General features: G+C 38.6%; 1 protein-coding gene across 2 annotated transcripts in view; it reads right to left on the bottom strand.

The window, feature by feature from the left end:
• Positions 1–3,650: 3,650 nt before the first annotated feature.
• The window catches only part of hibadhb (3-hydroxyisobutyrate dehydrogenase b), a 126,966-nt gene continuing 113,504 nt past the window's right edge, over positions 3,651–17,112 (bottom strand). For both annotated transcript variants that reach the window (XM_072575049.1, XM_072575050.1), the window contains 2 exons: positions 8,726–8,882; positions 3,651–5,480 (listed from right to left, as the gene is read on the bottom strand). In XM_072575049.1, coding sequence (XP_072431150.1) covers positions 5,322–5,480; positions 8,726–8,882 — 316 coding nt within the window. In that variant the 3' untranslated portion in view covers positions 3,651–5,321. The remainder of the gene's footprint in view (positions 5,481–8,725; positions 8,883–17,112) is intronic.

Raw genomic sequence — 17,112 nt, 5'->3', positions numbered from 1 at the left:
TTGCTGCTTAAGTATGAATACTGGGATCCAATACTAGTCATAGAATTTGAACTACAGTGTGGACCATCTTATTATTTGACATGTGCAGTGAGCCTATTGGATTCAAAGTGTCCTAAAATCAAAAGGTAGCTTCGATTCAGGTAGGCATTATGGCACTGCACTGACTTTGCACTTCTTTTAAATGGGAATGTAATCTCATTCCCTAAACCAGTAGAATTGAAACTTTAGAAAGTCTCTGAACTACTAGCAATTAAAATGTTTGAAAGTAAAAAAAAATTGAATGCTCTATTAAAGGGCATTCTATTTCTGAAGTTGTATCCAATTATTTTTGCTGCTCCCCACCAGTATCCTGCCTATGCATTCAATTTAAGTGAACAAAGCAGACGTTTATACACAGCTTAAATTCTTCTTATGAAAACTGCAGTTCTTCAACTCTTTAATATATCAGAATTAATCGCATTCTTACTTGGAATATTCTGTGTGTTGTAATTTTTATTAGATCTAAATATTCACAAACAAATATTCCCTTATATTTTGATGCCTTGTTTAGTTATAGAAAAGCCAGACTATGCTTACTACAAACACAAAATGCAGACATTCCTCTTTATCTGCAAAGTTTCCGTTCCAGAGAACTCCTGCAAATAATGACATTCTTGAGTATAGAGCTTGTTAAAAGTAGGTTACAAATCATGGATGTATATTTTTGTTGTTACTTATTTTTTGGCATAGATAGGTGAATTCACAAGTTGTGATTTTGCATTGACAGAGAATGTACTGTGTATATTTATCTGTTGAAAGCAATGCATATGGTAAAATTATATTTATGCAAATTAATTGTACTACTTGGGTTATTTTATTCAAAAAGTTTACTAAGAAGAATGATTTTTGAACTCAACCTGAAGCTGCGTCATGTGTTCAGTTCACAAAGAACATTCACTCCCAATGTCTCAGTCATCATGAAGAGTCATTTTCTGACATCAAGCTCCGAGAGACAATTGCATACCTGAAGCGCATATCTGAAATGTGGACATTTGCTATATATCCTGTTATGTGGAAATTACAATGTAGCATAGTGAATAAAAATAATCTACGGAGTAGTTCAATCACCTTGCAGTCACTATCCTACATCCTGTTAGCATTTGTGGAATCAGAATCAAAGTGTGGTGCTGGGAAAAAAAGCACAGATTAGGCAGCATTCAAGGAGAGTCATTTTGGGCCTAAGTCCTTCTCGGATGCTGTGCTTTTTTTCAGCGTCACACTTTTCGGCTCTGACTCTCCAGCATCTGCAGTGCTCACTTCCTCCTGGTTTGTGAAATCATACCCAAGCAAAAGTTAATGCCTCTCAGAGGGGACAAAGCTATGAAAAACTATTATGACTGAAGCATACTAGGTGGCATCAACTAACAAACTGAATAGCTTCTTCCATTGTTTCTTCATTGTCAGTACCGTCATTATTTGTGTGGTGCTTTCTCAAATATGTAGACGACTGTAAGAGCCAATTTCTCTCGAGAGCACGCTGAGGGGTGGTAGCTCCGGCGAATAGCATTTAGCTCTGGGGTTTGTGTCTAACTGCCCCCTTCTTTTATACCCTTGATGACATATTAATATTGAGCTGAAACTGTGTTGCTGGAAAAGCGCAGCAGGTCAGGCAGCATCCAAGGAGCAGGAGAATCGATGTTTCGGACATCAGCCCTTCTTCAGCATCTGCAGTCCTCACTTTCTCCTCGACATATTAATAATTCTTACATAGGATTGGTCCTATATTGTCAAAACCATCAGATTTAAATTTAATAGGTTTTTGGTATTTAAGTGCCTGGCTAAATTGATTGACAAAACTCAAAACATATTGACTTGGTTAAAAACTGCAGCTTGGCCTGCTAACTGTACTGCCTTTCAATACGAATGTTTCAGTTCAGGCTCTGTTAACTGGCAATCTCAAGCTGCAGCTCACAGACATACATTTTAAATTCTCTAAGCATCAAAAAAAACCCACCATTTTTAAAAAAGGGACCATGCAATGTTTTCCCCATTTTACAAACACCAAATTCTAACTTCCTGTCTCCTGACCTAAAATTACTCTACCCAACTTTGCAACACAAAATAATTTGAAAGAACAGCTGCAATTCAACTTTTACTGCATCAGAAAGGCATACAACCTTTCCAAGCTCTGTTCTGGCACTTGTCAAACTTTCAACGTAGTCAGACTCAACGTTTAAGCCTGCATTCAACTATCAGGCATTTATTCATGTCTCACTACTCTTGCAAATTTGAGCTCATTTTATAAATTTAGAGTCTTTGATATTGCTTGGAGAATTTACTTCCTGGAAATTATTGATGATGCAGACTATTGAAAGGTTATCAATGAAATTCAAAGGTTCATCATTTTAAGATTTAACAGAAGCTTGTTGTCTGTTCATAATATAGAAAAACTGGTACTAATATTTCTTTGAGCACTTTCATGGATTAAAGAGAAACAGATGGTTAGTTAATTATTAGGCACCAACTGTTCACAAATGTTCCTTGCATGAATAATCAATTCCCTTTAAAGAAACAATTATTCAAAGTGTATCTACATCATTACCAACAACTTTCTTTAAAACATAGCCACCAATTTCATCCAAACCAACTTTTGATTTTTGTTCATTTTCAGGCTCGAAGAGAACTCAGTACTTCCTTCTTGAGTGAGGGAATTTTTCGTGACCTACCCAATCCTACTAAATCAAGCAGTCAGGACTTTTGTTGAGTTGGGGTGCAGGGAAGATTCTCTCTCAATATTCTCATTGACTATTTTAAGATTGACAGAAACCCCCAGGGTACCACATGATCATTGATAATAACTTCGTGTATTGATCTTTAACTTTCAAGATAAAACAATAATTAAACATTTTTGCTTCATCTTTAAGGAATGCTTTGTTCTAAGCAGCTTTACACAATTACATCAAATCCAATGCATGGAAAATAAACTGTCATTATGTACCAACACTCAGCTATAGATTAGATTAGATTAGATTACTTACAGTGTGGAAACAGGCCCTTCGGCCCAACAAGTCCACACCGCCCCGCCGAAGCGTAACCCACCCATACCCCTACATCTACATCTACATCTACATCTACCCCTTACCTAACACTACGGGCAATTTAGCATGGCCAATTCACCTGGCATGCACATCTTTGGAGTGTGGGAGGAAACCGGAGCACCCGGAGGAAACCCACGCAGACACGGGGAGAACGTGCAAACTCCACACAGTCAGTCGCCTGAGGCGGGAATTGAACCCGGGTCTCTGGCGCTGTGAGGCAGCAGTGCTAACCACTGTGCCACCGTGCCGCCCAGATCTATAAGAAAGCTCCAGTGGGTTGTTAACAAGAGCTTTTTGGAAGTTGATAATTGATTAACAGCTTAACTAAATGGAGATACAACTGCTATCCTAAATTTAGTTATCCACTAAAAATTAGCTGACAAAAATCTTAAAAAGCAGTCAAATAGACAATGCAATTTCATTGTTAGCACATTAAAGGCTGTAAGATTTTTACTCTGCAGAATTTTAAGTAAACAATTCCATATATAAACGATTTTGCATGTTCAGGGAGCAATTTATAGAGAACAGGAAAAGATTAAGAACAAGAAATCAATTTAGCCCAGTTATGAGTACTTGATATAAATAAATTGTTCCTGTCGCTTGGATTTATTGTTCACAAGTACAATCCAACTACATACATAGAATGAGAGCCCAAACTAATCTAGAAGGAAAATAAAAGAGATTGAGCTCATCAGTGTCCAGAATCAAAGTTTAAATCCAGCTCCTTTGACCATCAGGAGAGCATCAATCAGTGCTTTTGAAATTTTATCACACTTTCATTTCATTTCAGTGAATGGCAGGGGTTGCCTTTCAGATTAGGGCAAAAGGGGTCAATCCAAAAGTTCAGCTCATGACCAAACTTTGTGGAGTCCTAGTATAAATTGTTATAATTTATTTGCAGAGACATTCCTTTGGCCTTTGATGCAAACATGTCCCAATAAAACAAAAATACAGTAATGTCAGGTTCAAAATAGTGAATGGTTGGTTCACATTGAGATTATTATTTTTTGCATCTGGCTTCCCAAATTAACTTGTTCCTTTAAAAAGGACACCTTTGCACCAGATTAGCTGCTTTAATTCTTGGGTAGCAATAGTTGAACAATGAGCTTTACAACTTGTAGGTTGGTGGGCCTGCATGTTCATAAAGACTGGAACATATTTCCAGCTTCTGATTGCTGTCAAGGAACCTCTGCTGGAAGGTTGCAGGATGCTTGATGGTGACAAGATTGGCATCAGCAATGAGGCCATTGGTCACTAACCAATGGTCGCTCACCCTGCTAAATTACTGAAAGCAACACATCACCAAGAAGCATATCCCTACAAGTACAGGTTGCTGATCTGAAATAGGGGTAAAAATTATTTAGGAACTTCCTTCTTAAAAACCCAACTAAGCAAATTCATAAATTCAATGTTTAATTTCTTAGACAGAAAAGCAAGCAGTAAATTTAGAAAAGTGTTCAAACAGTGACAAATACATATTCAAATATGTAATAGCAAAGGATTTAAAATATAGAAGATATTTCCATTTATCATCAGTGAAAGCCAACTTCTATTTTCTTTAAGATTAGACTCACTTCCAGTCCAGTAAGGAGATGAAAGTCTTCTAAGAGTTTATAAGGACCACTTATGAAATGAGATTAGGCACTTCAAACCACCTTCCTGTGGACTTGGATCAGAACACAAGACTACCCTTGGGACCTCATAATAAATTGGCCAAAGGTTCTGAATTGTATCAAATCAAAACTCAGATGATTGAATCCCATACATAAGTACTAGAATTTTATTTCAGTTTAAAATCACATTAATTTAATAGTAAAGAAAAGATAATAGTTGCCATCTATTATTTAGGTAAACGAATCAAAGTTAAAATGAAAATTTATAATTTATGTTTTAGTGAAGTAACGGGTAAAGAAGTTCAAAACAAAAACTAACTTCTTTATCACTTCTCATAAAATTACAATAAACCTACATAGTGTGTAACAGCCTCAAAACTTCTTTGTCATCTTGCTTGCAATTCAGTTTCAAAATGTTTTCATTATCTAATTCCACACAGTTAAATCAGGGAATTCATTGCACAACTACACATACCGTTTGCTAAGGAACTAGGCAGCCACTTTGGGACCATGATTTATGGCAATAGAATTATCCTGTTGTTTTTTTTGTGTCGGACAATTGAACTTGCTTGAACACTCACTGACAGTCCCATGCCTATTTTCTCAAGATGCATTTTGGTGTTGGTCAAGTCTAAATATTCTCCTCTTCTCGCAGGAACTGAAACACTGAAGAGAAGTCTTTCTGAGCATAGCCCCTTGCGCACATCATCCTGTAAATCTGATGAGACAATGATCCTAATAAAGCAGGGGTTTTAGTGTTCGTCGCTGTGTTTTGTACTAATCCCAGATCCTATATGGAAGAAATGGAAGGAGAGTTAGAGAGTGATTTATTAAAGCTCAGTTTCGAACTCAACACTGTGATCATATTCAAACCACAAATGACTGCATGATCATTATAACAAATCACAAGTACTTTGCAGTGATTTTTTTTTAAAGCAGTGCCTGAAGTGTATGAGAAACAATAACATTTCAGAATCTATTTGCCAACCTACTGAAAAGGTGGGTAAACTTTTTGTTTGTTATGAAGTGCACACTCATAAGAAGTCAACCTACGTGGCAAATAGTGCACACTCAACTCTTTCCTAAATCCAGGGACATGACCGGTTTTCACCTCTTGCCATCTTTTAATCATGGCAAGAGCTAGTCATTTAATTGTTCAATTTTAATTTGGAATAGGATTTCACAGTCCTGATTCTTTTCTACTCTTTTCTCACTCTACCATACCCCATGTTGTTTCATTCAATCCAATTTAGTGACTCACTCATCTTCATAAGACTCAAAACATTGACGTTTTCTCTCTACAGAAGCCAATGTCCCTGTTGAAAATCTGGTTTTCCTAGTTTTTCTTTTGGTTTTGAGGCTATAGTTCTCTGAAGGCAATTAATAAAAGGTGTGCATCAGTCTGTATCAGGCTCTAGTGATATACAGCAGTGTAGGAACTCAACACAGTGACTTTCCAATATATGATTCACTTGGCTCACAAAAGTGAGGAACCGGATTTGCTATCTCCATATAATGTGAGAAAAGCAGTGTGTGGTTCAGGAAATTTCCCCAGAGCATTAAAAATGGACAGAAAGAGGAGTCATTGAAACAGCCCTTCCCATCAGGTATAATATAGAGCAATCTAGAAAGTAGTAAAATGACAAGAATATTCAACCAGAGGAACAAGAGTGGGCCATTCCATGAGGTCAAGACTCATGTCTGGCCTAACTCCATGTATCTGCCTTTGGCCCATATCCCTTAATCTCTCTGCTGAACAAAAATGAATCCATTTAACAACTGATCCTGCATCCTCTGGCCAGTTGAGACAGAGTTCCAAACATCTACCAGCCTTTACTTTAGAAAGCACTTCTACACACATCTTCTGAAAGTCTGAGAATTAGGACCAGACCAATGTGCTCTACTTCTAGAATCCCCAACCAGTGGAAATAGTTTATCTTGCCTGTCTTTTCCTACTAATATCTTGAAGACTTTGATCAGATCAGCCCTTAACTTTTTAAATTCTAGAGAAACATGCCTAATTTGTATAACCTCTCCTTATAACTTAACTCCTAAAGTCCAGGTATCATTCTTTGAAAACAAATATTATAGTCTCTCCAAGGGCAATATATCCTTCCTTAGGAGTGCTCAGATCTACAGTATTCCAAGTGGGGTCTAACCAGAGTTTTGAATAGCTGCAGCATAGCGTCTGTACCCTAGCATACCCCAATCCTATAGAAATAAAAGTCAGCATTCCATGAGATTTGTTGATTCTTTTCTGCACTTGTTCATGACTTTTTAAAAAATGATCTATGCACCATGAACCCCCACAGTGCACTTTGGCTATCGACTGTATTTGACTTGTACATCCAGGAAGTACCCTGAGCTATCCTTTCTTGGTCCAAAATGGATAAAGTCACACTTGCTTACAATGAACTCCATCTACCACAATTTTGCCCATTCACCCAGCATAAAAATTACAAACGAATATTGATGGACTATCTCCTGTGTCTGCAATGCTGCTTAACATTGTGTCATCTCCAAATTTGGATATATGACTTTCTATGCCATTAATAAATAATATGAATAACTGAGGCCCTAACATAAATCTTTGTAGCATGCCATGGGTCTTATCCTTCCAATCTGAATATCAACCCATTACCCCTACTTTCTGCTGTCTGTCACTCAACGAATTTCCCAGCCATGTCAGTAATTTGCCCTCAATTCCATTCAATTCACCTTAGTGAACAGTTTCTAATGTAGTTTATCAAATACCTTCTGGAAGTCCATATAAGCAAAATCCATAGACATTTCCCTATCCACTGCCTTAGTCACCTCTTCAAAAAAATTCAATGAGGTTTGTCAGGCATTATCTGTCATGAATTCATGCTGCCTCTCCCAGGTTAACTGAAAATTTTCAAAAGATGTTCAGTTACCTCATTCTTAACTACAGACTCCAAGAATTTCCCACCACATAAGTTAGGTTAATTGGTCTGTAATTCCCTGAATTTCCTCTTTCACCCTTCTTAAAAGTGGAGTGATATGTACAGTTTTCCAGGCCAGAGAGACAACTTCTGTATCTAGGGAACTCTGAAACTCCTGAAGTTAGGAAATCTACAATGCGCTTCCTTTAGCATCCTCCAAGGGAAACTGTCAGATTCCAGGAATTTTTCACACTTTAATTCCAGGGGTTTCCTTATTATCCATGTTTTAATCACATTAGATTAATTCAGTCCCTATCTCCAATCCATGACTAATGTCATCAGGACCTCTGGCAAGCTATTCTTCTTTTCTACTATAAATGCTGAGGAAAAACAATTACTCAACACATCTTGCTTTTCCCCATGGTCATTGACAGCATCCTTACTTTCAGTCTTTAGTGAGCCAACATTGCTCCTGACCACCCATTTTCCTTTTAACTAACTATAAAATTTATTTTATTGATTTTGATACCCCTTGCAAATTTCTTTCCGTAATCTCTTTTAGTAGCCCTTATAAGCTGCTTTGTGGACCTTTGCTAGCCCCATTCAGCGTTTTTTCCTGCATTTTTGTAAGCCCTTTCTTTTAGTTTTATGCCGACTTTTCTGCAAAATAGAGCTTTTCTCTCGGGGGTGCAAATTGGTTTTGCATTGTTAAATATTTCTTTTAACATCCTCAAAATCACCACAGCAAATCATCACCACTTAAAGTCATACCTTTCCAAATCCAAGGTTTGATCATGTTTAAGAAAAAATTGCAAGGTATCAAATGATCGGTTTACCATCTTGTCTGGAGAACAGAAGGAAAACAAATGGGCTAAGGTGTACACAATTTCTCCAAACATAAAACTGAAGGCTTTGTTGTGTGTGCCTAGTTACTTAATCCCAGTGAGGGCAGATCTGATGTTTGACAACTGACAGTAATGCAAGTATTATGAACCTTTAAATCAGCTGGCTATGACATTAGAATATTTCTGCAGGCTTCTTGTTATTTAGCCTACTGAGGGAAGACATGTGGCATGGACATTCTACAAAAGGACAGTGAAAACAAAAATTACTTTTGCTTTGTAAATAGTACCTTCGCCATTAATGATGCCGCAAAGCCACCTTGATAATCATTCGCGGAAGGGACACCATCCATCACACCCGGTACAGGATTGTAGGTATCGCTTGACCAGCATCGGCCTGAGCTCATATTCACAATTTTTGTCAGAAGCTTCGGGTCAAGCCCTAGCCTGTCAAAAGTTACAAACGAGTAGTTTTAAGGTCAAAGTGCCAGTACGGTTGACCAGTTATCTGCTGTTTGACCCTACATAGCCATTTGTCTCATTCTAGCAAGCACCTTCCAAAATGATACTGCATTTATTGTGGATTTATGACATAGTTTAAAGTGATTCTCGCTCAGCCCAGCATATACAAATTGAACCAAGCTATTAAATACATGGTCAATAAACTTTAAAGAGACAGTACTGTCTGAATTGCACAGGCTAGATATGAATGGTGTTAAGGTAATATCCGCGCAACATTCATTCTTTTTTTCCCTCTAATCTGATTTCTTAAATTCTTGAATCTCAATAACTAAATCGGCCTTTAAACATTTCTCTCAGGATTTTAATAAAATGACACATATAGGGATTTCAGCAGATATTGTTTTCTGACAATCCATGTGGTCACCCAAATTCAAGCATGTGACATAATGTTTCCTCCCATTTTTCAAAATAGGTCATTTCAGTTCATCTTGTGGAGAAGTAATTGTTGCAATTTTTACAAAACAGGGAAACACTGGTATATCAATAAAGCTGCAACTGTGAACATTGTTCAAAATTGTTAGAACAAACTCATTTGGTCAACAAATTTCAAACTCGGTAGCCAGCCAAACATAAGGTTATAAATGTAATCACTATGATTTGCAGAAATTGGTGGCAAGCAGTTAAGAGAAAAACATAGATTTTTTTGGCAAGGTTAAAAGTCTGACAGTAGATTGCAATAAATACTTTTTTTGAACATAGTTTCATTTGTGCTTTAATTGCACGTTCTGAAAAAAGAACACAAGGATTGTGGTCAGAAGACATTAACTTGGAGGTATGTAAATAAATAAATGCAATGACTAACTGTGATCATAAACAAACTGTGTCCACTAATATTATGAATTACTGAGAAACAGTAGTGCTTTACTAAATGAAAGATTAACAATCATTAATAAATGGGTGACATTTTGAAAAGCCTTTTGTCAACTACTAGAATTGTACACTTCGTGGCCTTTTATCTTAGACTATCAAACATGCAAGAGGAAGAAAGTTGAATATTAGAACAGTTTAAACAACAAAAAGTAACACAATGGAAGTTATATCTTCATGGCCTAGGTTTCACAAAAAAGTGTCCAAAATAAAAAAAATACAATTTTTGACACCTCTCGTGTTTGCACAGACGCAGAGAGTTAAGTTACACAGACGAGCCACTGGAAACATGGAGTAGAACTGCAGGCCCCCACAGATGTCAGTAAAGAAGACAATGCAAGCAGTCTACAGACCGCTCATGATATTGGGACCATTTGCACAACTGGTCGTTGCTGACCCACTGTCAACTGCATATGTATATACACACTCAAATGAATTGTTCAATTAAGTTAACCCTCCAATGCGACTGATATTACGCTTAACACCTACAATTCTCAGACATTTATAATGCCTCCATTAACCCTCACCTAACCACACAGAACATTTGTGAATTGTTTGAAATAGTTTGGATTCTCCTTATAAAGTAAACATTTCCAGAAATGTTAAAAAGCACCAATTCATACAATTGGGTGTGCAATAATTGTGTAACCATTCAGAACCAGATAAGCAACAGCCAGGCAGAAATCAGAGAGCGAGTGAACTATTGGCCCTACTGAGAAGGTGACAAGTTTAAAGAAACAAGGGACTAAGAGTAATTAGCATAAAGCTATAAGATTGCAGAACCTCTCTATAATTGTTAAGACTATGCCAATCACAACACATCAACGGTGGGAATGAGTCACCTGCATTGTTAGTGGTTATAACAATGATCAAACTTTAGGATTCCTTTAAACGGACAGAAATTATCAGAACCTAAAATTTGTTGGGGATGGAGGGGCGGGGGGATTTGAAGAAGGAAGAGAAAAGAGTAAATGAAAGAAAAGTGGAATTCAGATAAAAAAGGAAGAAAGGAAAAGAAAATAAGAGGAAGAGGAGGGAGAACAGAGGAGGGGAAGGAGGATAGAAAAAGAGGGCAGGAGAGAGGGAGTGGGATGGAAACAGAGAGGAAACTAAAAGAGGGAAGCTTTACTGCTCTGAAAATTGTAAATAGAGTTATTGGCTGAGTTTAGACAAATGGAAGCTGCTGGGGGAAAAACAAAATCCTCTACATTTGGTCACACAACTAATCATCCGACTCAAAACTGAGCTTCAAAGCCCTTAGGTATGTTACGTTCATTTCAATGTTTTAAGAGGGTAATGTGGACACCCATAGCCCAAATTCCATTTGCCTTCTCAATTACTTGTTGACCTGCATGCTAAACTTCTGTTTCATGTACAAGATCACCCAGTTCCCTCTGTGCTGCACTTTTTTGAAGTCTCTCTTTCATTGAAATAATAACCCGCCTTTTGATTCTTTCCATCAAACTGCATGGAACCTTACACTTTATTACTTCAAAAGCCATCTATCAAATTTAACCTACTTATTCAATCTATCTATCTTGCAGCCCTTTGCAGACTCCTCATGTCCTCATCACAACAGGCGTACCCACCTACTTTTTTGCATCATCAGGAAATGTGGACATATTACACTCTGCCTTCTGCTCCAAGTCATGAATAGAGATTGTAAATAATGGAAGTCCTTGAGCTGATCCTTCTGGCACTCCACTAGTTACATCATTCTAACCTGAAAAATTGTGTTATCTCTGTTAATCAATCCTCAATCCATGCTAATGCATAACCCCAATTCCTGGAGCTCCTATCTGGTGATGGCTTGAATGCCTTCAGAAAATCCAAATACACTACATTTACCAGTTCCACTTCATCAACTGTGCACGTTATATCCTGAAATAACACTGGAAAATTGATCAAACATCATTTCCCTTTCATAAAAATCATGTTGATTCTATTTGATTGTCTTAAGCTTTTCTGGATGTCTTGCTATTTTTCCCTTAATAACGGACTCTAGCATTTTCTTAATGACAAATGTTAGAGTAACAGGCCCACAGTTTCCCAATTTCTGTCTCCCTCCCTTCTGGAACAGGGGTGTTAGATTTGCAGTTTTCTATCCTGCTGCAGCTCTCCCAGAATCCAGGAATATTCAACCAATGTCTCCATTATTTATGCAAGCACTTCCTTTACAACATCTTTCCTCCATTAACACCTTGCTTATCTGTTACGTTTGGGATATTTAGTGTTCCCTGTGAAAACCAATGAAAAATATTGGTTTAAGTTACCTGCCATTTCCCTGTTGCATGCTCCAAGGGTCCTATATTTTCACTACTCTCCTTTCATATATTCATAAAAACGTTTGTTATTTGTTTTTATATTTCTTCTCAATTTACTTTCTTAATCAATTTGCCCGTCTTAATTAGCTTTAAAAGCCATCCATTGCTGGTTCCTAAAACATTCTCAATCATCTGACTTACCACTCATTTTTGCTGCTTTGTATGTCTTCATTTTTAATCGGACATTCTCCTTGACCACCTTCATTAATCACAGGTGGAACAGTTTACTCTTCGAGTCCTTTTTAACTGGAATAATGCTTCCAGCATTATGAAATATCTACTTAAATGCCTGCCACTCCTCATCCACTGCCATCCTTTCTTCATACTTCTGTGATAGCTATTATTTAAGTTGAGGACACGGAGATTCGAATCCTCTTCCTCAAATGAAATGTGATCACTATTTCCTTGGAGGATCCTAGCCTACAACATGGTTCATTAATTGCACCACATTATGCATTACTCGATCCAAAATAGCCTGATCTCAGCTAAGATGTCCGAAGTATTTTTCTAATAAGCAATCCATTATACACGTTATAAATTTATCTTCTATGTCGGCCTTGTCTATCTGATTTGTCCACTCAATATGAAGATAATAAAATCACTCATGACACTTGTAGTGTCCTTCTTTTCTGCCTCCATTATTTGTCATTGTATACTCTTTCCAATGACAAGCCAACTCTTCAGGGGCCTACAGCCAACTCCGATCCATGACCTTGTTCCCTGCATATTCCCTATTTCCACCCAAACCAATTCCATATCTATTGTACCTCTATCTCTACTGACCACTCCACTGATATCTTCCTTTTTAAACAAAGCCACGACACTTCCATTTCCTCTTCGCCTGGTTTTCTAAAACATTGAATACCCTTGGAATAGAGTTCCCAATTGTAGACACTAACTACATCGCTGTGATACTCTCCAAATGACATCATTTATTTCTATTGCGGGCTTCAATCCATCAATCTTGTTCCAAATAGAGTCAGAGAGTTGTACAGCACAAAAACAGACCCTTCGGTTCAACTCGTCCGTGCCGACCAGCTATCCTAAATTAATCTAGTCCCATTTGCCAGCATTTGGCTCATACCCCTCTAAACCCTTCCTATTCTTGTAACCATCCAGATTCCTTTTAAATGTTGTAATTGTAGTAGCTTCCACCACTTCCTCTGGCAGCTTATTCCATACACCCTCCACCCTCTGCGTGGAAAGGGTGCCCCTCAGGTCCCTTTCAAATCTTTCCCCTCTCACCCTAAACCTATGCCCTCTAGTTCTGGAATTCCCCAACCCCAGGGAAAAGACCTAGTCTAGTTACCCTATCCATGCCCCTCATGATTTTATAATGCTGCATTCATTCAGATAAAGTCTTATCCTTTGACTTTTTAAACCACGCTTACTGTCTTTGGTGGAGTGCCTCAAATAGCTGAATGCGTGTACCCAAGTTTATAAAATAAAATAAGGAATATGTCTTTCTTTACTTTCTAACTGACCGTGCAAAATAAAAAGTAGGATTCATTATTCGCACCAACCAAGCAGAGTAAAAACTACTTTTTAAAAAACAAGTCAGTCAATGTATAAACAGACACAGTAAATGGCTCCGAGATGCCGGCACTAATCATGTGACCTGACCTGACTCACTAGTCTAGCCTTCCAGACCACTCTCCAAAAATCAATGTCATTCAGCCAATAATATCCGAAGAACCTCCCAATGCATCTGGAATTCTCACAATTGTGTACTAGTCTGGTACAGAAATGACAATCTCTAAGAAAAAGGAATGTACACAATAGCAAGTTACACCCATTTTACAAGGTGTTGATGATGTTTCACTTAATCTCACAATGGGCCACAAAGACAACACTATCTGCAAAACAAGCCTGTCTGGAGAGTAATGGTTTCTTGGGTTACATGACTCCCTCAGTACTGAACCCAACAGCTTTCTAAGTACAGTATACAATTTTGAATCAGCTCTATATAACATCTACTGAGTATCAGGATGCTTCAAAAATATCTCTATCAGTCAGGGTATGGGAGTGCAGTACATTACTGCACAAGACTATGCTAAAACATTTGCATCCATCTTCAGCCAGAACTGCTGAGTCGATGCTCTGTCTTGGCCTCCTCCGGTGCTCCCAGCCATTCAATTCACTCCACCTGACATCCAGAAACTGATGAACGCAGTACAGGTATATACTGGAAAGGCTCCGGGCCCATGTGACATTCCGGCAATAATAATGAAGACTTGTACTCTGCAACTAGTTATGCTCGAGCAAAGTTATTCCAGTGCCAAAGCACCTACACGGTTATTTGGAAAACGTGCACTAACAGGACAGATCCAACTTGGCCAATTATTGCCCCAGGCACTCTTATCAGGAAAGTGATGGAAAGAGTTGCCAAAAGGGCTAACAAGTGGCACTGGATCAGCACTAACCTGTTCAATGACATTCAGTTGTGTTCTGTCAAGGCAACTTAGCTCCTAACCTCATTACAGCCTTGGCTCAAATGTGGACAAATTAACCAAAGCACAACACCCAACTCTCGTCCAAAGAAATGGGCACGGAGGCGGAAGAATAGTTCAGGATCATGTTGTGCCCAAAATGCATTAAGGTGGGGACGCAGAGGGAAAAAACTGAGACCTTTGATGAGGATAGAACATTCAACAGAAGGTCAAATCAGATAGTAAATATGGAAAAGTCAGAGGATTGAGTCAGAGGAAAGAGGAGGGGAGGAAGGTTCCAGACAGTTGTGTGTATGAGTTGTTGTATCTTGCGTTCCTCGATGCCGGAAAGGAAATGACAAAGTTTCTCGTTAGCATGTCGAATGAGTTGGGGCAAGTGGTGGAATTGGGCAGCGCGAAGTGGTGCAGTTGGACAGACAGTTTGAGAGCATGCACATGATGACGCATGGCCCTGAGTGTAGATCTCAGGATGTGGCGAGACCAGTTGCCTTGGGAACATTGAACGTTATAGAGATTGGGAAAACAAAATGTAGACTGGGTGACTGCTTCATGGAACACTTGCATTCGGTCTGCAAAAAAGATCCTGAGATCCAGTTGCCTGCCGTTTCAACACACCACCTTGTTCCCTAGCCAACATCTATATGTCAGGCTTGCTGCAAAGCTCCAGCAAAGCTTAGCACTAGCTGGAAGAATTGCTCCTCATTTTCTGCTTGGGAACTCTACAGCTTCTGGACTCAATATAGAATTCATCAATTTGAGGACTTGAGCACCTTCTCCCACATACCAGGTCCTGTTATCACAGTGCTATTACACGCTACCCTTGTCAGCTACTAATAGCCTCCATGAGCAGCCATTCTCCTAGGCTGACCATTACCTACTGTTTAGTTTGTCCAACTGTTCTCTCTTTGGGCTGTATCTCCATCTACTGATTACACCTGACCCCCTTGCCCCACCCTATCTTCTGCAGATAAACTGACATTTTCCTAGCTACCATGGGAGTTCTGAAGGAGGGTCACTAGACCCTAAATTTTAATTCTAATTTCTCTCCACAGATGCTGCCAGACCTGATTTTCCAGCAATTTCTATTTTTGTTTCTGTAAAGTACTGCCCAGATAGCCATGTCTAAAATTTCCATTTCATGGGAGACTGCAGTAGTAAACCTTGCCACCCGTACAATGTTGAAAATGGGTCTATCTGGTCTATGCCAGTACTTATATTCCACACGAAGCATCTCCTACCCAACAAACATTCCCTTTATACACTTATGCAAGTTGCCCTTATAAAGGCATGTGCCTCAACTACACCATGTGGTGGCAAATTTTACATTCTAACCATTCTCTAGGTACGTAACTAGTATAAATTAGGAAGTGAATAAGAAAGATCCCAGACTCAAAAATTTCAATGACTCTTATCACTCAGGCCTATAATCAGGCCAAACAAACATAACCTTCACCAATTTTCACACCAAACTGATACAGTAAAGTCACCATCAGCCCAGAAGACCAGAGGGCTGCTCTCTTGTTAGAGAGATGACTGGTAGTGAGTTTTATCTTAGGGTCACCATACTTCAGGCTACTTTATTTTGAAACAGAAAAGTGTCTACTACAGTACTGAAAGTCAATGTATTGTGGTAGTGTACATGGCAACAACAGTTCATGAGTCTGGCTCGGAGTCAGCTTTGATGCATTTTGTGGCTGTATCCAGAATTTGCTTCAAATGTATATTTCAGGTGATGCCCCTTCCCCAAGGAGAACATGTCACTTGCAGAGTGGCCAGGCTATCTGGTGCTTTTCTTCTTTGTTCTCCAATGACTAGCATTGAAGGCATGTTGTTATGCCTGAATTTATATCCTACGCTAAAGGGAGATGGCGGCATTACACAGAAAGCCATTTCCACTTTTACTCTTATTTGTTTCTGTGATGTGCATCACCAGCAAAGCAAACATTTATTCCATCCCTAATTGCTCCTGAGAAGATAGTGATCTGCCTTTTGTGATTTGCTGCAGTTTTCAGGGTGCACGTAAATAAGGTCGCTAGGAGGTAGAAAACTTTGATCCACTAGCAACGCAGGAATGTGAAATACTTTTAAGAAAGGATGTTTTGTGACTTGCAGGAAAAACTTCGAGGTGGTGCTGTTCCCATGCACCTGTTGGGGGTCTCATGGTATTCCCAGAACCTTATATGCCAATTAGCAGAAGCATTATCCAAACATGGAAATGAATTTCTGAATACTGTGAGAGGGTTGGATTTGACAGGGTTGTTTTAGTGACTCATGGAAAAATGCAACCCAAGATGCCAGGTGGTTATCAAGCAGGTCTAGAACAACCCTTGTTGATAAATAACCTGCTGCCACTTAAATTTGGGCTTTCACAGAATGATTACTTAAGTTTGATGTCAGCAAGCAGCATATACACAGAAGATTAATCCATTGACAGCCGGTAACTTAAAAAATGGACAAAACAAAGACAGAAAAGTAACAACTTGAAAGTAAACTCAAAAAAGTGACTTCTGATCA

The sequence above is a fragment of the Chiloscyllium punctatum genome, chromosome 8, assembly GCF_047496795.1.
Source record: "Chiloscyllium punctatum isolate Juve2018m chromosome 8, sChiPun1.3, whole genome shotgun sequence".
In the NCBI taxonomy this organism is placed as follows: domain Eukaryota; kingdom Metazoa; phylum Chordata; class Chondrichthyes; order Orectolobiformes; family Hemiscylliidae; genus Chiloscyllium; species Chiloscyllium punctatum.
Note: the sequence above shows the minus strand (reverse complement) of the source record. Positions and strands in the feature narration are given on the sequence as shown.